General features: G+C 42.3%; 1 protein-coding gene across 1 annotated transcript in view; it reads right to left on the bottom strand.

The window, feature by feature from the left end:
- Window positions 1-210: 210 nt before the first annotated feature.
- Window positions 211-24,186, bottom strand: part of LOC118965275 (protein phosphatase 1 regulatory subunit 1C-like) — a 36,818-nt gene continuing 12,842 nt past the window's right edge. The window contains exons 3-6 of the mRNA XM_036983104.1: window positions 10,123-10,163; window positions 7,802-7,868; window positions 1,144-1,371; window positions 211-787 (exon numbers count right to left, since the gene is read on the bottom strand). Coding sequence (XP_036838999.1) covers window positions 732-787; window positions 1,144-1,371; window positions 7,802-7,868; window positions 10,123-10,163 — 392 coding nt within the window. The 3' untranslated portion in view covers window positions 211-731. The remainder of the gene's footprint in view (window positions 788-1,143; window positions 1,372-7,801; window positions 7,869-10,122; window positions 10,164-24,186) is intronic.

Below are 24,186 nucleotides of genomic sequence, written 5' to 3'. Positions count from 1 at the left end.
CTCTAATTGGAATCTATATGACATGTTTTATGCTTGTGTCAGGTGCTAGAAGTTTTGTTTGTGCTTTTACAGCTATGGGAATGCTGACTCATGCGCACCAAAGCCAGACATCGGTATTTTCATGGTGTTGCTGTGCTAGTCGGGCCCCTATCCGTTTACTGTACTGTGAATCCTTGTGTTATTTCAATGTACCAGAGAATTATGTGGCATTTCATAAAATACATTTTATTTGAACAAGTTCCATTCATTTTTGCAAGATAAATCTTAAGAACAGTACATACCAACATATTAATACCAAGAGACCAACTACAGTATAAATTGACTAAAAACTAACAAACAAACCAGAAAGAGTTCTGAACAAAAATGTCATTTGAATGATGTCTTAGACCTCACTAATTACATAAATGATGTAACATCCAGTTGGATAAGCAATGAAAATAATCAAATCATACACTTCTGAGACACTTCGTACATCAGGAGAGCTGGAGCTGTATAGTTTATGGAAACATAACTTCCAGGGATAACAACCATTGTATAATTAGAAGAGGAAACAGAGGACCAGGGTTTTGTTCAGTAGGCACAAAACAGAGTAAAACTTTTGAAGCTTAAAGAGATGTAGAGGTACTATGTCAACTTGTCGTTTGCCATTGCAAAACGTTTCACTATGTTTTATGCCCTAATGAACACAACCCAGGAACAAGCAATAGACAGAAAGACAAAACAGAGTGACGTTATCGAGAGATAGACGTGGGACTGGAGAGATTGCCCTGCTGACTTGTAGAAGTCTCTAATAATAACACAAAAATGATAATGACAATAATAATGGTATAAAATGAAAACAAAAGAGGGGGAGAAAGAGAAAAGAGATATATTAGTAACATGTTGTAGAATTCACCCCCCCCCCCCAAATCTGAAGAGGAATAGAGAGTACAGCACAAACTTTACATCTTCCATCTTGATCCTTATTATATTTTCATTATGTGTTTATGATATTTTGTATAAAGAAGATTAAAACTGCTGTTTTGTGGATGATGGTGCAGGTGATAAGCAACTTAGTGTCCTTTGTGAAAACATGGAGATTTCAAATAGTTTCCTCGTTTTTAAGGTGAGGTGGGACAGCGGCAAACACTGAGCCACACTTACCCCCAGTACAGTTGCTGTCTGCGACTGGGAGGCCCCCATTGGCTAGCAGGCGGTGATTGGCATACAGCTCATTGCCATTTGGCTCATCAGACCCGTTATGATTAGCCTGTTGGGCAGTATTGCCATAGTGCTGGGCTGTGATTGGGCTGAGCTGGTCAGTGTTTTCACAGAGGCCCTCTTCTAGATGTTCCGGTTTCTGAAAGTTTTGGTCCATCACCATCTGTAGCTCTGAACTCGACAGGGGAACACAGAAGCATCGCCTATGGTGGGAAGCTGACAGCTGAGCTAATACATTTTAAACATTCATTAATAATAATGTGCTAATGTGGATGTTTGAGGGGTCTTTGAAACTGAACCAAGGAGATAAACTATAGTTTGGTTGAAAATAAGAGGGGAAATAATGTCGTAAATAAAAGCATAATTAATAGTGTGATGGCAACAGAGAAGTATCAGAGGAATGAGCCATATGAGAAACGCACACACCATTACATGTTACTTTCCAGATCTATGCCCAACCGTTCAAACTTCTAATTGAAATAATGAATCTCTCCAGAAATAAGTCGCTCACTGTTGCAGCCTGTTATAAACGCCACTCTGCTCCCAGCTCTTCCCTGGACACCATATGTGAATTGATTTCCCCCCATCTATATTCAGAGTTCGTTCTGCTAGGTGACCTAAACTGGGATATGCTTAACACCCCGGCAGTCCAACAATCTAAACTAGATGCCCTCAATCTCACACAAAATGTCAAGGAACCCACCAGGTACAACCCTAAATCCGTAAACACGGGCACCCTCATAGATATTATCCTGACCAACTTGCCCTCCAAACACACCTCTGCTGTTTTCAATCAGGATCTCAGCGATCACTTCCTCATTGCCCGCATCCTTTATGGGTCCGCGGTCAAACGACACCCCTCATCACTGTCAAACGCTCCCTAAAACACTTCTGCGAACAGTCCTTTCTAATCAACTTGACCCGGGTATCCTGGAAGGATATTGACCTTATTCCGTCAGTAGAGGATGCCCGGTTGTTCTTTAAAGTAATTTCCTCACCATCTTAAATAAGCATGCCCCTTTCAAAAAATGTAGAACTAAAAACAGATATAGCCCTTGGTTCACTCCAAACCTGACTTCCCTCGACCAGCACAAAAACATTCTGTGTAGAACTGCACTAGCATCGAATAGTCCCCGAGATATACAACTTTTCAGGGAAGTCAGGAACCAATACACACAGTCAGTTAGGAAAGCAAAGGCTTTTTCAAACAGTAATTTGCATCCTGTAGCTCTAACTCCAAAACGTTTTTGGACACTGTAAAGTCCATGGACAGTAAGAGCACCTCCTCAGCTGCCCACTTCACTGAGGCTAGAAAACACTGTCACCACCGATAAATCCACGATAATCGAGAATTTCAATAAGCATTTCTCTACAGCTGGCCATGCTTTCCTCCTGGCTACCCCAACCCCGGCCAACAGCTCCGCACCCCCCGCAGCTTCTTGCCCAAGCCTCCACAGCTTCTCCTTCACCCAAATCCAGATAGCAGATGTTCTGAAAGAGCTACAAAACCTGGACCCATACAAATCAGCTGGGCTAGACATTCTGGACCCTCTCTTTCTAAAATTATTGGCAGCCATTGTTGCAACCCCTATTACTAGTCTGTTCAAACTCGCTTTCGTATCGTCCAAGATTCCTAAAGATTGGAAAGCTGCCGCGGTCATCCCCCTCTTCAAAGGGGGAGACACTGTAGACCCAAACTGTTACAGACCTATATCCATCCTGCCCTGCCTTTCGAAAGCCAAGTTAACAAACAGATCACTGGCCATTTCGAATCCCACCGTACCTTCTCCGTTCTGCAATCCGGATTCCGAGCTGGTCACGGGTGCACACCAGCCACGCTCAAGGTACTAAACGATATCATAACTGCCATCAATAAAAGACAGTACTGTGCAGCCCTCTTCATCGACTGGGCCTAGGCTTTTGACTCTGTCAACCACCGTATTCTTATCGGCTGACTCAACAGCCTTGGTTTCTCAAATGACTGCCTCACTTGGTTCACCAACTACTTCTCAGTATGTCAAATTGGAGGGTCTGTTTTCCGGATCTCTGGCAGTCTCTATAGGGGTTCCACAGGGTTCAATTCTCAGGCTGACTCTTTTCTCTGTACACATCAATGACGTCGCTCTTGCTGCGGGTGCGGGCGGGCGGGTGATTCCTTGATCCACCTCTACACAGACGACACCATTCTGTATACATCTGGCCCTTCTTTGTACACTGTGTTAACAAACTTCTAAATGAGCTTCATTCCCATACAACACTCCTTCCGTGGCCTCCAACTGCTCTTAAATGCTAGTAAAACTAAATGCATGCTCTTCAAACGATCGCTTCCCGCACCCGCCCACCCGACTAGCATCACTACTCTGGACAGTTCTGACTATGTGGACAACTACAAATACCTAGGTGTCTGGCTAGACTGTAAACTCTCCTTCCAGACTCATATTAAGTATCTCCAATCCAAAATTAAATATAGAATCGGCTTCCTATTTCGCAACAAAGCCTCCTTCACTCATGATGCCAAACATACCCTTGTAAAACTGACTATCCTACCGATCCTCGGCTTCGGCAATGTCATTTACAAAATAGCCTTCAACACTCTACTTAGAATACTGGATGCAGTCCATCACAGTGCCATACGTTTTGTCACCAAAGCCCCATATACCACCCAGCACTGCGACCTGTATGCTCTCGTCAGCTGGCCCTCGCTACATATTCGTTGCCAGACCCACTCGCTCCAGGTCATCTATAAGTCTTTGCTAGGTAAAGCTCTACCTTATTTCAGCTTACTGGTCACCATAACAACACCCACCCATAGCACGTGCTCTAGCAGGTACAGTGCCTTGCGAAAGTATTCGGCCCCCTTGAACTTTGCAACCTTTTGCCACATTTCAGGCTTCAAACATAAAGATATAAAACTGTATTTTTTTGTGAAGAATCAACAACAAGTGGGACACAATCATGAAGTGGAAGGACATTTATTGGATATTTCAAACTTTTTTAACAAATCAAAAACTGAAAAATTGGGCGTGCAAAATTATTCAGCCCCTTTACTTTCAGTGCAGCAAACTCTCTCCAGAAGTTCAGTGAGGATCTCTGAATGATCCAATGTTGACCTAAATGACTAATGATGATAAATACAATCCACCTGTGTGTAATCAAGTCTCCGTATAAATGCACCTACACTGTGATAGTCTCAGAGGTCCGTTAAAAGCGCAGAGAGCATCATGAAGAACAAGGAACACACCAGGCAGGTCCGAGATGCTGTTGTGAAGAAGTTTAAAGCCGGATTTGGATACAAAAAGATTTCCCAAGCTTTGAACATCCCAAGGTGCACTGTGCAAGCGATAATATTGAAATGGAAGGAGTATCAGACCACTGCAAATCTACCAAGACCTGGCAGTCCCTCTAAACTTTCAGCTCATACAAGGAGAAGACTGATCAGAGATGCAGCAAAGAGGCCCATGGTCACTCTGGATGAACTGCAGAGATCTACAGCTGAGGTGGGAGACTCTGTCCATAGGACAACAATCAGTCGTATATTGCACAAATCTGGCCTTTATGGAAGTGGCAAGAAGAAAGCCATTTCTTAAAGATATCCATAAAAAGTGTCGGTTAAAGTTTGCCACAAGCCACCTGGGAGACACACCAAACATGTGGAAGAAGGTGCTCTGGTCAGATGAAACCAAAATTGAACTTTTTGGCAACAATGCAAAACGTTATGTTTGGCGTAAAAGCAACACACCATCCCCACTGTCAAACATGGTGGTGGCAGCATCATGGTTTGGGCCTGCTTTTCTTCAGCAGGGACAGGGAAGATGGTTAAAATTGATGGGAAGATGGATGGAGCCAAATACAGGACCATTCTGGAAGAAAACCTGATGGAGTCTGCAAAAGACCTGAGACTGGGACGGAGATTTGTCTTCCAACAAGACAATGATCCAAAACATAAAGCAAAATCTACAATGGAATGGTTCAAAAATAAACATATCCAGGTGTTAGAATGGCCAAGTCAAAGTCCAGACCTGAATCCAATCGAGAATCTGTGGAAAGAACTGAAAACTGCTGTTCACAAATGCTCTCCATCCAACCTCACTGAGCTCGAGCTGTTTTGCAAGGAGGAATGGGAAAAAATGTCAGTCTCTCGATGTGCAAAACTGATAGAGACATACCCCAAGCGACTTACAGCTGTAATCACAGCAAAAGGTGGCGCTACAAAGTATTAACTTAAGGGGGCTGAATAATTTTGCATGCCCAATTTTTCAGTTTTTGATTTGTTAAAAAAGTTTGAAATATCCAATAAATGTCATTCCACTTCATGATTGTGTCCCACTTGTTGTTGATTCTTCACAAAAAAATACAGTTTTATATCTTTATGTTTGAAGCCTGAAATGTGGCAAAAGGTCGCAAAGTTCAAGGGGGCCGAATACTTTCGCAAGGCACTGTATATCTCACTGGTCATCCCCAAAGCCAACACCTCTTTGGCCGCCTTTTCTTCCAGTTCTCTGCTGCCAATGACCTGAACTAATTGCAAAAATTGCTGAAGTTGGAGACTTATATCTCCCTCACTAACTTTAAGCATCAGATATCTGAGCAGCTCACCGATCACTGCATCTGTACATAGCTCATCTGTAAACATCCCATCCAACGACCTACCTCAATCCACATATTGTTTTTATTTACTTTATTTTGCTCTTTTGCACACCATCATCTGCACATCTATCACTCCAGTAGTAATTTGCTAAATAGTAATTACTTCGCTACTATGGCCTATTTATTGCCTTACCTCCTTACTCCATTTGCACACACTATATATAGCTTTTTCGATTGTTATTGACTGTACTATTGTTTATCTCATGTGAAACTCTGTGTTGTTGTTTTTTGTCGCACTGCTTTGCTTCATCCTGGCCAGGTCGCAGTTGTAAATGAGAACTTGTTCTCAACTGGCCTACCTGCTTAAATAAAGGTGAAATAATAAAAATACAACATATTAACCTATTCCACTATTTGGTTCAACTAACTAATCACCCAAGACACCACATTCCCTGACACATTGCTACAATACTCATCATGAACCATTTAAAACTGTGTGCATTGCATTGCACAGAAAAGTATTTGTAATTAACTGATGCTCAAACACTTGATATGCCCGCAGTAGCAGAGCAACTGGAAGTCCATTACAGCTCTGTTACAGAGTGGCTCAAGGTAGCTAGCTAAGTGCCTGCACACAACTCAGCCTTGGGCGTGCACCACCAGTCCATTTGCAGCCATTTACTGCATGCCCACTCTGGCTGGATCAATAACAGAGATAAAGACGCATTTAGCGTTAAGCAGCAGAACTATTCCAGGAATGAGCTGCTCTGTTAAAGTGAGTCAGCATGGAGATCCTAGCGCTCACCCCCTACCTCTTCGGAAAAAACACCCACATTTCTCTTTGCTTCCCAGCTGAGGTAATGGCTCTGCAGAAGATGGTTCATTTGAGTCCAATGGTATTTCTGTCCAGTTTATATGAATTGTGTTATTTCACACACTGCCTCCGCATTTGTGGGACTTGCAAGAGACTATGGTCCAATCCATGTAGTTTAAGTTCATCAGTTCTAGAGTATAGAGCATGGTTTATTATAAAGATGATTCATTGTATTCTATTACAGTTATGTAAAATGTAAAGGGTAATCAGCCTGACCTCCAACATCAAGTAAATTTTAGGTATTGCATGTGTGTGTGTAACATACTAGTAATAGTAATAATATATTCAGTACCAGTCAAAAGTTTGGACACACCTACTCATTCAAGTATTTTTCTTTATTTTTTACTATTTTTATTTCCAACATCAGACTAATAGTGAAGACATCAAAACTATGAAATAACACTTATGGAATCATGTAGTAACCAAAAAAGTGTTAAAAAATCTAAACATATTTTATATTTGAGATTCTTCAAAGTAGCCACCCTTTGCCACGATGACAGCTTTGTACACTCTTTGCATTCTCTCAATGCATTTCAATTAACAGGTGGGCCTTGTTAAAAGTTCATTTGTTTTAATTTCTTTCCTTCTTAATACATTTGAGCCAATCAGTTGTGTTGTGACAAGGTAGGGGTGGTATACAGATGATTGCCCTATTTGGTAAAATACTAAGTCCATATTATGGCAAGAACAGCTCAAATAAGCAAAGAGAAATTACAGTCTATCATTACTTAAAGACATGAAGGTCAGTCAATACGACTGAAAGCAGTCGCAAAACCCATCAAGCGCTATGATGAAACTGGCTCTCATGAGGACCGCCACTTGAAGGGAAGACCCAGAGTTACCTCTGCTGCAGAGGATGAGTTCATTAGTGTTAACTGCACCTCAGATTGCAGCACAAATCAATGCATCACAGAGTTCAAGTAAAATACACATCTCAACATTAATTGAACAGAGGAGACTGCGTGAATAAGGCCTTCATGGTCGAATTGCTGCAATTGCCCTCCCCCTAAAAAAAAGGCAAATCATATGAAAATATATTGCATTGTTAGAATGAATACCCTCTATGCCTGTTATGGTGTGTATCTAGTAGAAACTATTAGAGTACTCATGAAATGGCTGAGGTGGGCATTATGGTGGTACCTTTCACAGTTGGCGGAATGAAGGCGCTCTGCTTCCTCTGTGCTGGGGACAAATCTGCACCCTGGAGCTGATGGGAAGAGAGGAGTAAACCAAATAAAAAACATCTAGTTTCACTCCAGCTATTTCAAGATGACAAGAATCAAAGGTACCGGGTGAGACGTGCTTCCAAAAAATAACCTCTCAAGAAACCATGTGCCTCCATAAAAGAACCTCCCAGAGGACTACTGAAATGATGTCTAGGAGAAGGAAGTCTATCAGACTCTAGTATTTCACAACATAAACAACAACACAATGGTCAACAATGATTGTTCATGAATCAGAAGGTTTCTCATGGCAATATTCCACAGCATGTCACATTGGTAAAAACCTGCAAAAAGGGAGCCCTGGCGCCTGACGATAGCCTCTAATCCCAATCTAACCCATAGGCCTTACCCCTCTGCGTTGCATGTAGATCTAGAAGGATTGAATCGGTCTAAGCAATATGGTAATTGTTAAACTTTGCTGTCATGATAGTCTTGAAATTTTGGCCATGTTTATGTTTACACCTCTCCAATCCTGAAAGATATAAACAAGTACCTAGGGGGTTAGGGGCTAGTTGTTAGAAATCAGTTTGGGATTGGGTGTGAATGTCATAGATGATGGTAAAAGTCAGAGTCCTCCCACTACATTCAGACAATAGTCCAGGGTGAAGTTTCCCAAGGTACATAAACTCAGTAAAAAAATAAACTTCCATTTTTCAGGACCCTGTCTTTCAAAGATAATTAGTAAAATCCATATAACTTCGCAGATCTTCATTGTAAAGGGTTTAAACACTGTTTCCCATGCTTGTTCAATAAACCATAAACAGTTAATGAACATGCACCTGTGGAACGGTTGATAAGACACCAACAGCTTACAGAAGGTAGGCAATTAAGGTCACAGTTATGAAAAATTAGGACACTAAAGAGGCCTTTCTACTGACTCTGAAAAACACCAAAAGAAAGATGCCCAGAGTCCCTGCTCATCTGCATGAATGTGCCTTAGGCATGCTGCAAGGAGGCATGAGGACTGCAGATGTGTCCAGGGGAATAAACTGCAACGTCTGTACTGTGAGATGCCTAAGACAGCACTACAGGGAGACAGGACGGACAGCTGATCATCCTCGCAGTGGCAGACCACATGTAACAACACCTGCACAGGATCGGTACATCCGAACATCACACCTGTGGGACAGGTACAGGATGGCAACAACAACTGCCCAAGGTACACCAGGAAACCACAATCCCTCCATCAGTGCTCAGACTCTCCGCAATAGGCTGAGAGAGGCTGGACTGAGGGCTGGTAGGCCTGTTGTAAGGCAGGTCCTCACCAGACATCACCGGCAACAACGTCGCCTATGGGCACAAACCCACTGTAGCTGGACCAGACAGGACTGGCAAAATGTGCTCTTCACTGACGAGTCGCTCACCAGGGGTGATGGTCAGATTCGTGTTCATGGTCGAAGGAATGATGTGTTACACCGAGGCCTGTACTCTGGAGCAGGAACGATTTGGAGGTGGAGGGTCCGTCACGGTGTGTCACAGCATCATCGGACTGAGCTTGTTGTCATTGCAGGAAATCTCAACGTTGTGCGTTATAGGGAAAACATCCTCCTCCCTCATGTGGTACCTTTCCTGCATGCTCATCCTGACACGACCCTCCAGCATGACAATGCCACCAGCCATTCTGCTCGTTCTGTGCATGATTTCCTGCAAGACAGGGATGTCAGTGTTCTGCCATGGCCAGCGAAGAGCCCGGATCTCAATCCCATTGAGCATGTCTGGGACCTGTTGGATTGGAGGGTGAGGGCTAGTAGAGCCATTCCCCCCAGAAATGTCCGGGAACTTGCAGGTGCCTTGGTGGAAGAGTGGAGTAACATCTCACAGCAAGAACTGGCAAATCTGGTGCAGTCCGTGAGGAGGAGATGCACTGCAGTACTTAATGCAGCAAGTGGCCACACCAGATACTGACTGTTACTTTTGATTTTGACCCCCCCTTTGTTCAGGGACCCATTATTCCATTTCTGTTAGTCACATGTCTGTGGAACTTGTTCAGTTTATGTCTCAGTTGTTGAATCTTGTTATGTTCATACAAATATTTACACATGTTAAGTTTGCTGAAAATAAACGCAGTTGACAGTAAGAGGACATTTCTTTTTTTGCTGAGTTTATCTAGGATCAGCTTCCCCTCTCCGAATCCTAACCTTAACCACCAGTGGCAAAAACGAAGAACTGACCAAAGATCAGTGTCTAGGGGCAACTTCATCCTACACCAAATAGAGTTGTACACATATCTTTACTTACATCTTCCATACTGCTGCTTGTTGTCCGCTTCTCTTCTGCTTCTAGAAGAAAAAGGGAAACAAGCACACTGATTTGGAAAAGGAGGTGGGCATACAGTTTTCAATTACATATATGTGAAAAGGGAATCTTCCAGCCCAGAGGTCACAAATAGATTCCATTTCATTCTAAACATGCATGAAGCATAACTGACTTCTAGAAATGTCTACAGCATTGAGAATAACATTTTTGCACATCCAGTCACCTACAAAATTATTTAAACCCTTGATCAAGAAGTATACAATATAACATCATATAATATACACAGTGCATTCGGAAAGTATTCAGATCTCTTGACTTGTTCCACATTTTGTTAAGTTACAGCCTCATTCAAAAAAAAAATGCTCATCTATCTACACACAATACCCCATAATGACAAAGCGAAAACAGGATTTCAGAATGTTTGCAAATGTATTAAAAATAAAAAACAGAAATATCTTATTTACATAAGTATTTAAACCCTTTGCTATGAGACTCGAAATTGAGCTCAGGTGCATCCTGTTTCCATTGATCCTGCTTGAGATAATCCTACAACTTGAGTGGAGTCCACCTGTGTTAAATTAAATTGACCGGACAGGGAAGGCACACACCTGTCTATACAAGGTCCCAAAGCTGAAAGTGCATGTCAGAGCAAAAACCAAACCATGAGGTCGAAGGATTTGTCCATGGAGCTCAGAGACAGGATTGTGTCGAGGCACAGATCTGAGGAAGGATACCAATTTTTTTTTGCAGCATTGAAGGTCCCAAACATCACAGTTCTTCATTCTGAAATGGAAGAAGTGTAGAACCACCAAGACTCTTTCTAGAGCTGGCTGCCCGGCCAAAATTAGCATTAAGGGGAGATGTGCCTTGGTCAGGGAGCTGACCAAGAACCCGATGGTCACTCTAACAGAGCTCAAGAATTCCTCTGTGAAGATGGGAGAACCTTTCAGAAGATCAACCATCACTGCAGCACTCCACCAATCAGGCCTTTATGGTAGAGTGGCCAGACAGAAGCCACTCCTCAGTAAAAGGCACATAAAAGGCACACATACAGGCACCTAAAGGACAAGATTCCCTGGTCTGATGAAACCAAGACTGAACTCTTTGACTGGAATGCTAAGCGTCACGTCTGGAGAAAACCTGGCACCATCCCTACGGTGAAGCATGGTGGTGGCAGCATCATGCTGAGGGGAAGTTTTTCAGCGGCAGGAACTGAGAGAGTAGTCAGGATCGAGGGAGAAATGAAAACCTGCACCGGAGCGCTCAGGACCTCAGACTGGGGCGAAGGTTCATCTTCCAACAGGACAACAACCCTAAGCACACAGCCAAGACAACGCAGGAGTGGCTTCTGGACAAGTCCCTGAATATCCTTAAGTGGCCCAGCCAGAGCCCAGACTTGAACCCGATATAACATGTCTGGAGAAACCTGAAAATAGCTGTGCAGCAACGTGCCCTATCCAACCTGACAGAGCTTGAGAGGATCAGCAGAGATACTCCCCAAACACAGGTGTGCCAAGCTTGTAGCGTCATAACCAAGAAGAACCGAGGCTGTTATCGCTGCCAAGGTGCTTCAACAAAGTACTGAGTAAAGGCATATATATTGGCATATACAGTGGGGAGAACAAGTATTTGATACACTGCCGATTTTGCAGGTTTTCCTACTTAGAGGTCTGCATGCAAATGAATTACTTAAAAATCATACAATGTGATTTTCTGGATTTTTGTTTTAGATTCCGTCTCTCACAGTTAAAGTGTACCTATGATAGAAATTACAGACCTCTACATGCTTTGTAAGTAGGAAAACTGCAAAATCGGCAGTGTATCAAATACTTGTTCTCCCCGCTGTATGTTACTCTTACTGAATTTTCACTTGGGCGAGGATATTGGAAATGTAATCAAAGCCTACTAGATGATAAATTGTTTAGATCTAGGACAGAACAATTTATAACAGACTTTTTCAGACATACCATAGGTACAGCAGATCCCCTTATTGTATGGGACACTTTTAAGTATGTCTTTAGAGGTCATGCAATTCAGTACTCATCAATAAAACAAAAGCAATTTAGATCAAAAGAGTCCATATCAACAAAGGAAATTGAAGGACTGACAGTATAGTTAGATAGCAATAAAAACGGTACTATAGAGGCACGGAATAAGTTAGAGGAAAAACAAAAAGAAATGGAGGAACTTTTTCAAGAAAGATCCAGTGTAATAGATTATTAAAAAAAAGCGAACTGGATGGAATATGGGGAAAAATGCACCAAGTTCTTTTTCAATCTTCAATATAGAAATGCTACCAAAAAAAATGTATTAAAACTTGTTACAAATGATGGAGTCACGCATGATTCACCAAATTATATTTTGAAAGAAGAAGTAAAGTACTTTAAGAATATGTTTTCATTTCAGGCTCCTCTCCACTAACTGAAACTAATTGTATGGATTTATTTTCCTAATAATATTGTAAAATTAACATCTGTACAGAAAGACTCATGTGAAGGCCAAATTACAGAGGAGGAACTGCTTGATGCAATTGGGGCCTTAAGGATGGGTAAACTCCAGGGCTGGATGGCATACCAGTGGAAGTATACAAAACTTTTGTTGATATACTCAAAGGACCATTGTTAGCATGTTTTAACCACTCCTATATAAATGGTAGATTAACAGACACGCAACAATAAGGTCTGATATCATTATTACTGAAACAGGAACCAAGTGTCACAAATCACGCCGAAGATGGTGCCTCTTCCTGTTCGGGCGGCGCTCGGCGTCGCCGGCCTATTAGCTGCCATCGATTCCCTTTCCGTTTGTTTCTGTTTATTGGGTTTAATTGGGTACACCTGTTTTGAGTTAGTGTTTGTTTGTAGGCTATTTAAGGGCACTAGGCCCGCTGGGTATTTGTGCGGGCTTGTTTTCTGTATTCTAGTGTATGAGTGTTATCAGTATTTTTCCTGACAGTTTTAGTCCGTTGTATTTTGGGACGGGTTGTTTCATGCACCCTGGTGTTTTGCATGTCGTGGTTCCACAGTCTATGGAATAAAATATCCACGTACTGAATTACCTGCTCTCTGCGCTTGACTCCTCCACTCACCATTGTTAGAAGTTGTAACAGAAGCCCGCACCACCGAAATGGAGTCAGCAGGAGCAGCGACCACCCCTCTCCCAACTATTGAGGAGCGCGTCCATCACCATACAGCTGTCCTCCATCGGATCGGTACAGCGATGGACCAGATGTTGGAGAGGATGGAGCGATGGGAGAGGAGTGGTCTACCGACGTCTACCCCAGCTCCCCCACCTACTCCACCTACATCGTCCTCTGGGTCCAGCACATTGCGTCTATCCCCCCCGAGGGAGTACGATGGAGCGGTGGCTGGGTGCCAGGGATTTTTGCTCCAGCTCGAGCTCTACCTGGCTACCGTGCGTCCGGCTCCCTCCCTCCTCGTCTCCAGTTTAACGGGTAGGGCCCTGGACTGGGCCAACGCTGTCTGGAACAGCCAGACTCGGCTCGGGACAACTACCTGGAGTTCACCCGCTGTTTTCGAGCTGTGTTCGACCACCCACCAGAGGGCAAAGCGGCGGGTGAGCGACTGTTCCACCTCAGACAGGAGACGAGGAGTGCGCAGGACTTCGCGTTGGAGTTCAGGACCCTAGCTGCTGGTGCTGGGTGGAATGACAGGGCCCTGATGGACCATTACCGGTGCAGTCTCCGGGAGGACGTTAGGGTCAGGGCTGGTCAGGGAGGCCACGATCCCGCTGGACATGGTAAGAAGATCAGTTTCTACCTTATTGATTCACCTGGGTTCCCAGTGGTGTTGGGGGTTCCCTGGCTGGCTATTCACAATCCCCTCATTTCCTAGAAACACGGGGTTCTTCAGGGGTGGTCAGACGAGTGTTCGGGTAGGTGTATAGGAGTTTCCATCGGTGCCACGACGGTGGAGAGTCCAGACCAGGTTTCCACCGTGCGCATTCCCCCAGAATATGACAATTTGGCTATCGCTTTTAGTAAGAAAAAAGCGACCAAATTACCACCCCATCGACGGTGGGATTGCGTGATAAACCTCCAGGAGAACGCTGCACTTCCCCGGAGTCACGTGTACCCACTGTCACAGGAGGAGACATTGGCTATGGAGACATATGTCACGGAAGCTCTGAGACAGGGGAACATTCGGCCCTCCATGTCACCTGTCTCCTCGAGTTTATTTTTTGTGAGGAAAAGGTCTGTGTCCGTGCATTGATTATCGAGGTCTCAATTCGATCACAGTGGGTTTTAGTTATCCGCTACCTCTCATCGCTACGGCAGTGGAATCATTCCACGGAGCGCGTTTCTTCACAAAACTGGACCTCAGGAGCGCGTATAATCTGGTGCGTATTCGTGGAGGAGACGAGTGGAAAACAGCGTTTAGTACCACATTAGGGCACTATGAGTACCTCGTCATGCCGTATCGGTTGAAAAATGCTCCAGCCGTCTTCCAATCCTTTGTAGATGAGATTTTCAGGGACTTGCACGGGCAGGGTGTGGTAGTCTATATTGATGACATCTTGATTTATCCTGCCACACGCGCCGTGCATGTCTCCCTGGTGCGCAAGGTTCTTGGGCGACTGCTGGAGCATGACCTATACGTCAAGGCTGAGAAATGTGTGTTATTGCATTTCCAGCTCGGGGGTGGTGATGGAGTGTGACCGCGTTAACGCCGTGCGTAATTGGCCGACTCCGACCACGGTAAAGGAGGTGCAGCGGTTTTTAGGGTTTGCCAATTACTACCGTAGGTTTATCCGGGGTTTTGGCCAAGTGGCGGCGCCCATTACCTCACTGCTGAAGGGGGGGCCGGTGCGTCTGCGGTGGTCGGCAGAGGCTGATGGAGCCTTCAACCAGTTGAAGGCGCTGTTCACTGAAGCTCCCGTGTTGGCGCATCCGGACCCTTCGTTAGCCTTCATAGTGGAGGTGGATGCGTCCGAGGCTGGGGTTGGAGCCGTGCTGTCTCAGCGCTCGGGCACGCCACCGAAGCTCTGTCACGTGGAGCGGAACTATGATGTGGGGGACCGGGAGTTACTAGCTATGGATAAGGCCCTGAAGGTGTGGAGACACTGGCTAGAGGGGGCTAAACACCCTTTCCTCATCTGGACTGACCACCGCAATCTGGAGTATATTCGAGCAGCGAGGAGACTGAATCCGCGTCAGGCTAGGTGGGCCATGTTCTTTGCACGCTTTTGATTTACGATCTCTTATAGACCAGGTTCCCTTAACACTAAGGCCGACGCGCTGTCCCGTCTCTATGACACCGAGGACCGGTCCATCGAACCCACTCCCATCCTTCCAGCCTCTCGGCAGGTGGCCCCGGTGGTATGGGAGGTGGACGCGGACATCGAGCGGGCGTTGAGGGTTGAACCTGCGCCTACACAGTGTCCGACCGGTCGTAGGTACGTTCCGCTTGGTGTCCGTGATAAATTGATTCGGTGGGCTCACACACTACCGTCTTCGGGTCAGCCGGGGATTGATAGGACAGTGCGGGGTCTTAGGGGGAAATGCTGGTGGCCCACCTTAGCTAAGGATGTGAAGCTCTATGTGTCTTCCTGTTCGGTATGCGCTCAGAGTAATGCTCCTAGGCATCTGCCTAGAGGGGAGTTACAACCCCTCCCGGTTCCACAACGGCCATGGTCCCATCTCTCGGTAGATTTCCTTACTGATCTTCCCCCATCTCAGGGGAACACTACCGTTCTGGTCATTGTGGATCGGTTCTCTAAGTCCTGCCGTCTCCTCCCATTGTCTGGTCTCCCTACGGCCCTACAGGCTGCAGAGGCTCTATTTACCCACGTCTTCCGGCACTATGGGGTTCCAGAGAACATCGTATCTGATCGGGGTCCCCAGTTCACGTCCCGGGTTTGGAAGGCGTTTATGGAGCATCTGGGGATCTCGGTCTGCCTTACCTCTGGTTATCACCCCGAAAGTAATGGGCAGGTGGAGAGAGTAAACCAGGAAGTGGGTAGGTTTCTGAGGTCATATTGCCTGGACCGGCCAGGAGAATGGGTGAGGTACGTCCCGTGGGCAGAGTTGGCCCAGAACTCACTTCGCCATTCATCCACGAATATGTCGCCATTCGAATGCGTACTGGGCTACCAGCCGGTCCTGGCTCCGTGGCATCAGAGTCAGACCGAAGCTCCTGCGGTGGAGGAGTGGGTACAGCGCTCTAGAGAGACCTGGCGGGCAGTCCAGGATTCTCTCAGGCAGGCCAGTGAACGGCAGAAGAGAGACGCTGACCGCCACCGCAGTGAGGCCCCGGTGTTCGCACCAGGGGACAGGGTCTGGCTCTCGACCCGAAACCTGCCCCTCCGCCTGCCCTGCCGGAAGCTGGGGCCGCAGTGTGTGGGGCCATTTAAAGTCCCGAGGAGGATAAACGAGGTGTGTTATAGATTGCAACTTCCCTCTTACTATCGCATTAACCCCTCGTTTCATGTGTCTCTCCTCAGGCCGATGGTAGCTGGTCCCCTACAAGACGGTGAGGTACCGGAGGTCCCTACACCCCCTCTGGACATCGAGGGGTCGCCGGCGTACACAGTACGAGCGATTCTCGACTCGAGACGCCGGGTGAGGGGCCTGCAGTACCTCGTGGACTGGGAGGGGTACGGTCCGGAGGAGAGGTGCTGGGTACCGGGGAGGGACATTTTAGATCCTTCCCTATTGAGGGATTTCCACCGCCTCCACCCGGATCGCCCCGCGCCTCGTCCTCCGGGTCGTCCTCGAGGCCGGGGTCGGCGCACTGCGGGAGCAGCAGTATTTTGGGACGGGTTGTTTTATGCGCCCTGTTTTTTTCATGTCGTGGTTCCACAGTCTATGGAATAAAATATCCACGTACTGAATTACCTGCTCTCTGCGCTTGACTCCTCCACTCACCATTGTTAGAAGTTGTAACACCAAGTGGTATTTTTAAAGATCCAGTCCATTTAAAAAATTGGAGACCTCTTACACTTCAATGTTGTGATGCAAAAATCCTAGCAAAATGCTTGGCGCATAGAATTAAAAAAGTATTGTCAGATATTATTCATCCTAATCAGACAGGTTTTTTTACATGGACGATAAATTGGAGATAATATAAGACAAGTACTGGAAACAATAGAATACTATGAAATATCGGGGACACCAGGCCTGGTTTTCATTGCTGATTTTGAAAAGGCTTTTGATAAAGTACGACTGGAGTTTATATATAAATGCCTAGAATATTTCAATTTTGGGGAATCTCTTATAACATGGGTTAAAGTTATGTACAGTAACCCTAGGTGTAAAATAGTAAATAATGGCTGCATCTCAGAAAGTTTAAAACTCTCTAGAGGAGTAAAACAAGGTTGTCCACTAAAGGCATATCTATTTATTATTGCCATCGAAATGTTAGCTGTTAAGATTAGATCAAACAATAATATTAAGGGATTAGAAATCCGTTGTTTAAAAACTAAGGTGTCATTGTACGCAGATGATTCATGTTTTCTTTTAAAACCACAATTAGAGTCTCTCCACGGCCTCATAGGTGATCTAGATACTTTTGCTATTCTCTCTGGATTAAAACCAAATTATGATAATGTATTGGATCACAAAAAAATGCAAATTTTACATTAACATGTAGTTTACCAATAAAATGGTCTGATGGAGATGTGGACATACTCGGTATACAAATTCCAAAAGAAAGAAATGATCTCACTCCAATAAATATTTATGTGAAGTTATCAAAAATAGATAAGATCTTGCTACCATGGAAAGGAAAATACCGGTCTATTTGTGGAAAAATCACCCTGATTAACTCTTTAGTCATATCACAGTTTACCTATTTGCTTATGGTTTTGCCTACACCTAGTGACCTGCTTTTTAAATTATATGAACATAAAATATTCAATTTGATTTGGAATGGCAAGCCAGATAAAATTAAAAGGGCCTATTTATATAACGAATATGAATTCGGAGGGCAGAAATGATTAAATATTAAAGCAGGAGACCTCTCACTAAAGGCATCAGTTATACAAAAGTTCAACTTAAATCCAAACTGGTTCTCTAGTAAATTGGTATGAATGTCTCATCCTATGTTCAAGAAGGGCCCTTTTCCCTTTATTCAGATTACACCGGCCGACTTTCGATTGTTTGAAAAGGAAATAATCTCCAAAATATCTTTATTTTTTAAATAAGCCTTAGAAAGTTGGTTGCAATTTCAGTTTAATCCACCTGAAAAGACAGAAGGAATAATACAACAAATATTGTGATTAAATTCAAATATACTAATTGAAAAGAAAAAACTGTTTTTTTTTCAAATACATTTTTAAAAAACTGTATAATTTTTGTGAATTATATCATACATAGGACTGGTGGAGTTATGTCACACATGCAGCTAACACAGACATATGGAAATGTCTGCTCTACCCAAAATTACAACCAATTAATTGCAGCATTACCACAAAAATGGAAGAGGCAAGTAGAAAGGGAAAAAGTAAGGAACTTGTATGTCGGCCCTGTATTAAAGAACATAAATGGTTAAAGAAAAGTATGATAAATAAAAACATATACCAATTTCATTTAAGGACCAAAAAACTGACAGCTGTGCCATATAAATTGCAAAATAGTTGGGAAGAGATTTTCGATGTACCCATTCCATGGCACATGGTTTATTAATTGATACGCAAAACAACGCTGGATGCAAAACTTCTAATTTTTTAATTTAAATTACTATACAAAATTCTTGCAACTAATAGAATGTTATATATATGGGGGATACAATCTTCCCAGCTCTGTAGATAATGTACGATCTGAAGAAGCTATGAGAATAGAAAGGTTCAATTCGTTTGTGAAGCATCACAGCACAGTTGAAAAATATATGGCAAATAGAAATCCAAAATGGATGATAGATGGGAGAGGTTGAATGGAGCTGAAGGGTGGAAAACATACGGGGTCTGTAAAATGTATGTATGTTCAGAACTTTTGTGAAATAGCACAGTTCCAAATAGAAATCAAACTAGATGGACATCAGAAATAGATGGAGGACTAAAAAACAAAAAATAACTATTGTAAAATAGACTGTGTATGTAAAATGTGTATAAGATGTATAAAAAGGTAAAAGCCGAAGTGTTTATTAGTTTTGTCCATTTGGGGGATCGGTGGTAGGGTTTGAGGGGGAATAATAATAAAGGTATATTCTTTAAAAAAGTATGTATGTCTATATAGGTATGTGTATGTATATATGTGTATATGTATGCATGTGTGTATGGATATATATATTTACCCCCAAAATATATGGGGGATTGAAAATGATGCAGACAATTACATTGATGGAACCAATATTCTTTTCGCAATATTAAGCTGATCCACCCCTTAATTTCTTTTTTTTTTTAAGTACTGAGTAAAGGGACTGAATACTTACTTAAGTGTGATATTTCTGTTTTTTTTGTTTTAATACATTTGCAAACATTTCTAAAAACCTGTTTTTGCTTTGTCATTATGGGGTATTGTGAGGGGGAAAAACGATTTAATCCATGTTAGAATAAGGCTGTAATGTAACTAAATGTGGAAATGTCAAGGGGTCTGAATACCTTCCGGATGTGATGTATATACAGTACCAGTCAAAAGTTTGGACACACCTACTCATTCAAGGGTTTTTCTTGATTTGTATTACACTGTATAATAATAGTGAAGACATCAAAACTATAAAATAACACATGGAATCATGTAGCAACCAAAAAACTTAAATACATCAAAATACAAAGGAGATTCTTCAAAGTAGCCACCCTTTGCCTTGATGACAGCTTTGCACACTCTTGGCATTCTCTCAACCAGCTTCATGAGGAATGCTTTTCGGCGTCCTCCACTGGGAACACACTGGTTGAATAAACGTTGTTTCCACTTCATTTCAACTAAATTATGTTGAACCAACTTGGAATAGACATTGAATTGACGTCTGTTTGCAGTGGGCTGGAATCCATGGCTTCTGTTTGGAGTATGTACGTACAGTCACTGTAGGGATGACGTTGTCAATGCACATATTAATGAAGCCGGTGACTCTACAGCAGCACCAAAATGAAATGGAAAAAATTCATGCAAGATTGAAATGGCTATGAAATCATATAAACAAATTCATGTTTGTTTGCTAGTTGCGGCACAATGATCTTTACCATCTCGAAAGGGATACAGGTCTACTACTGTAAGTCCAGGAAACACATGACGGTTAAGAATCGACCCTGGTATTTCTGGAATTAACAGTGACATGTCATCTGGCAGGAGAGAATCAGCAACCTGACAAAGAGCTACTCTATTTGAAAACAGCTTTGGATAAGATGGGCGGCAGGGTAGCCTAGTGGTTACAGCGTTGGGCTAGTAACCGGAAAGTTGCAAATTCAAACCCCCGAGCTGATAAGGTCGTTCTGTCGTTCTGCCCCTGAACAGGCAGTTAACCCACTGTTCCTAGGCCGTCATTGAAAATAAGAATTTGTTCTTAACTGACTTGCCTAGTTAAATGGTAAAATAAAAAAGACCAGAGGTTGGAACCAGTTCAGGGAACAGAACTAAAAAAGAAACTAGAGTAACAGAACTGGGAAAATGTGGCAGAAATTAATTCTGGCACATGTGAATTTTCATGTGCCTTTTAATAACTTGCATGCCATCTGTAACATTTCTAAATTACGTGCCTAGTTGGTTTAGCCAAGTGAAAAGACAGGAACCTTCCCGCTAGCCATGATTGACTGAGATAATGAAAGCTGATACCTTTTTCACAGTAAGGTGTTGTATTCGGCGCACGTGACAAATAAACATTTGATTTGATTTAATGGATCAATGCCGAGAGGTGAGTTCTGCCGTAGCACGCTTCTGTCAATAACATGAGGTGTTCAGTATGTGTAGGTCCTTTCTAACATCCTTTCTAACATGTCTTTTTTTTTAAATAAATCATGTATTAGAACTGCAAAAGTGTTGTTCTTCACTTTCTGGCGTACTGAGTTTTGAAATCAGTGGAATGCCGGAATTAGAGTAGGATAGCTAAGGAGATGGAGATAATTCTGGCGTTTGATTGCAAATATGCAGACGGAGTCGAAAAGAGAACATGCAAAAGGCTATTGCCTAAAACACCTGCCTCCGGATTACATCTTCAAACTAAGGGCAACCAGGCATCTGTGACAGAGAGAAAGAAGCGTTCATCCATGTATACGGCTACATTTTCAAATATTATACATTTCTAATTTTGTCAGAAAGTCATTTTCATTTCAAGTTAAAGCGTACTGTTAGCTAACTAGCTAACTTTACTTGTATGATCTGTATAGTAATATTATTTGTATCTCAGAGCCATTTGCATTGCTAGTTATAACCTAATCTTAGCTAACTAACTAACATTGAACCTGGTTGGTTAGCTACCTGCAGATTCATGCAAAGTAGTAACGTTATGAGTTGGGATTATGGTTAATTGTTTAGCTACCTAGCTAGCTACATGCCTAAACAAAATACTTGTCTTTGCAAATATAGATTTCACTACACCTTCTGTATCTTGTGCATGTGACAAATACACTTTGATATTATTTGTTATAATATGTGTTTACCAGAGACGGTAATGTGAAGAACATTATCTGCACCAAAGTGAAATTAGGATATAACATTGGGCCAATGAGAAAGTGTCCACGTTCTAAAATTCTCCGGTAGAATGCCATGTTTTTATTTTGTCAGACTCACAACCATAAGATAATTTCTGTAATTGGCTCGCCATTAACTTTCAAATAATGATCTTGATGTGAGTTCATTTTCCTTTAATAATGAAGACAAATGAGCTAAAGTGAAGATAATATGATATGGTCATTATTTGAACTGACTAGCCAGCTAAATGCAAGAGAAAGCCCAAAATGTATTATTCTAGCCCAGGTGCAATTTAGATGTTGGCCACTAGATGGCACCATAACCATTGCATTTCTGGTCAAATTTTTTAATCAAGACTGCCATGTGCATAATTTCTTTGTTAATAACTTTTCATGTTAAAAATTGTGCACTCTCCTCAAACAATAGCCAAAATCAAACAATAGTCAAAATCAGATATGTCTATGTACTGGGAAATTGTCTTGTTACTTACAGCCTCATGCTAATCGCATTAGCCTACGTTAGCTCAACCATCCCGTAGAAAGGACATCAATCCCGAATAAGTTTTAAGGCTTTTGGCATAGTTATTATTTATTTGGACATCACACATTATAGTCTTACTCTTATACAGACATCGTACACACACTTACACATCCAATATCATACACATCAACCTACTCAGATTTACTAAACACATAATATCTTGTCTCAATTTGCTAACATCTGTGGCATTGGCTCACAGGCAAACAGGCAAGGGAATAAAACAATTATTGCTAGAACCTATTTCTTGAATTCTAAATATCAGACATTTGAAAGCTCTAGTTTTGACCGTCATAATACCTCTGATGGAAGTAACTTTACAAACACTAAATATGGACAATTTAGACTGAGTATAGTATCTAGTTATGTTAAGGGATTAAATAAGTATAGCCAGTTATAATCGTAACTGTTTAGCAGATTACAAAACATAATATCAGTCTTTACATGGCTAAAAGAAAAGGAATATAACATATACAGTTTACAGGAAACTCACTCCACATCCTTAGATGAAGTTGCATGGAAAAAGAAAGGGGGTAGTGAAATAATTTTCTGTCACGGACAAAGGAACTCAAAAGGTGTGATGATATTAATTAACAAAAATTTTGATCTGAATGTGCAAATAGTCGGGAATAATTCGCAAGGAAGATGGATCCTTTTGAATATTAAAATGGACGAAAAAGAGATTTGGCTCATTAATCTATATGGTCAAAATCAGGATGATCCATGCTTCTTCGAAAACATTTATTCCAATTTATTGAACTTACAGGCAACAAATGATCATTACTATACTATAACACAGCGTTAAGTACCTCAACGGACCGTAAAGGTATTCACTCTACAAACTATCATCACCTTGCCCTTAAGGAAATCACAAATATTATGGACACATTAAAAATAGTGGAAATTTGGAAACTAAAAAACCCTGACCTAGTGAGATACACATGGAGGAGACTTCAGCAAATCCCCTAATTGTTTGGGATACCTTTAAATGTACCTTCAGGGGTCATTAAATTCAATATTCATCAATAGTTTCTGGTAAAAAGACAAGACTAACAAGGGAAATCCATGAACAAATAGTACAGTTAGATAGCAATAAAAACTATACCACAGAGATACAAAATAAGTTAGTAAAAACAAAAAGAACTTGAGGAACTTATTCAAGAACAATCTAATGTAACATATTACAAAAATAAAGCAAACTGAATGGAATATTTTTAGAAAAATGCATAAAATTCTCCAATACAGGAACGCTAACAAAAATAATTTGCAGAAACTTGTTACTGAAGACGGAGACATCTATGATTCTCCGAATTATATTTTAAGAGGAAGCTAATCATTTTAGCAGTTGTTCTCTTTTCCGTCTCTTTTCCTCTCCCACTGAATGAAGATTACGGTAAGGAATTCTTTCCAATATAATATAAAAAATGGAAAATTAGCAAATGTACAGAAAGATCAGTGCGAAGGCCAAATTACAGAGGAATAACTTTTTCAGGCTATTAAATCCTTTCAATCTGGAAAAATCCCAGGGCTTGATGGCATAGAGGTATATCAAGCCTTTTTTGATATATTAAAAGCTCCTTTGTTACACGGAACCCAAACTGGCTGCGTGCGTGGGCCATCGTGCATAAATGTATTTTGTCCCCCCACACCAAACGCGATCACGACACGCAGTTTAAAATATCAAAACAAACTCTGAACCAATTACATTATTTTGGGGACAGGTCAAAAAGCATTAACTTCACTAGGGTAGGGGGCAGCATTTAGAATTTTGGATGAAAAGCATGCTCAAATTAAACTGCCTGCTACTCAGGCCCAGAAGATAGGATATGCATATAATTAGTAGATTTGGATAAAAACACTCTAAAGTTTCCAAAACTGTTAACATAATGTCTGTGAGTATTTCTCAAGTAACTTGAGGAAAATCCAAC

The sequence above is a fragment of the Oncorhynchus mykiss genome, chromosome 7 (genome assembly GCF_013265735.2).
Source record: "Oncorhynchus mykiss isolate Arlee chromosome 7, USDA_OmykA_1.1, whole genome shotgun sequence".
NCBI classification, from domain to species: Eukaryota; Metazoa; Chordata; class Actinopteri; order Salmoniformes; family Salmonidae; genus Oncorhynchus; species Oncorhynchus mykiss.
The sequence above is the reverse complement of the archived record's forward strand: the minus strand, read 5'-3'. Positions and strand labels throughout refer to the sequence as shown.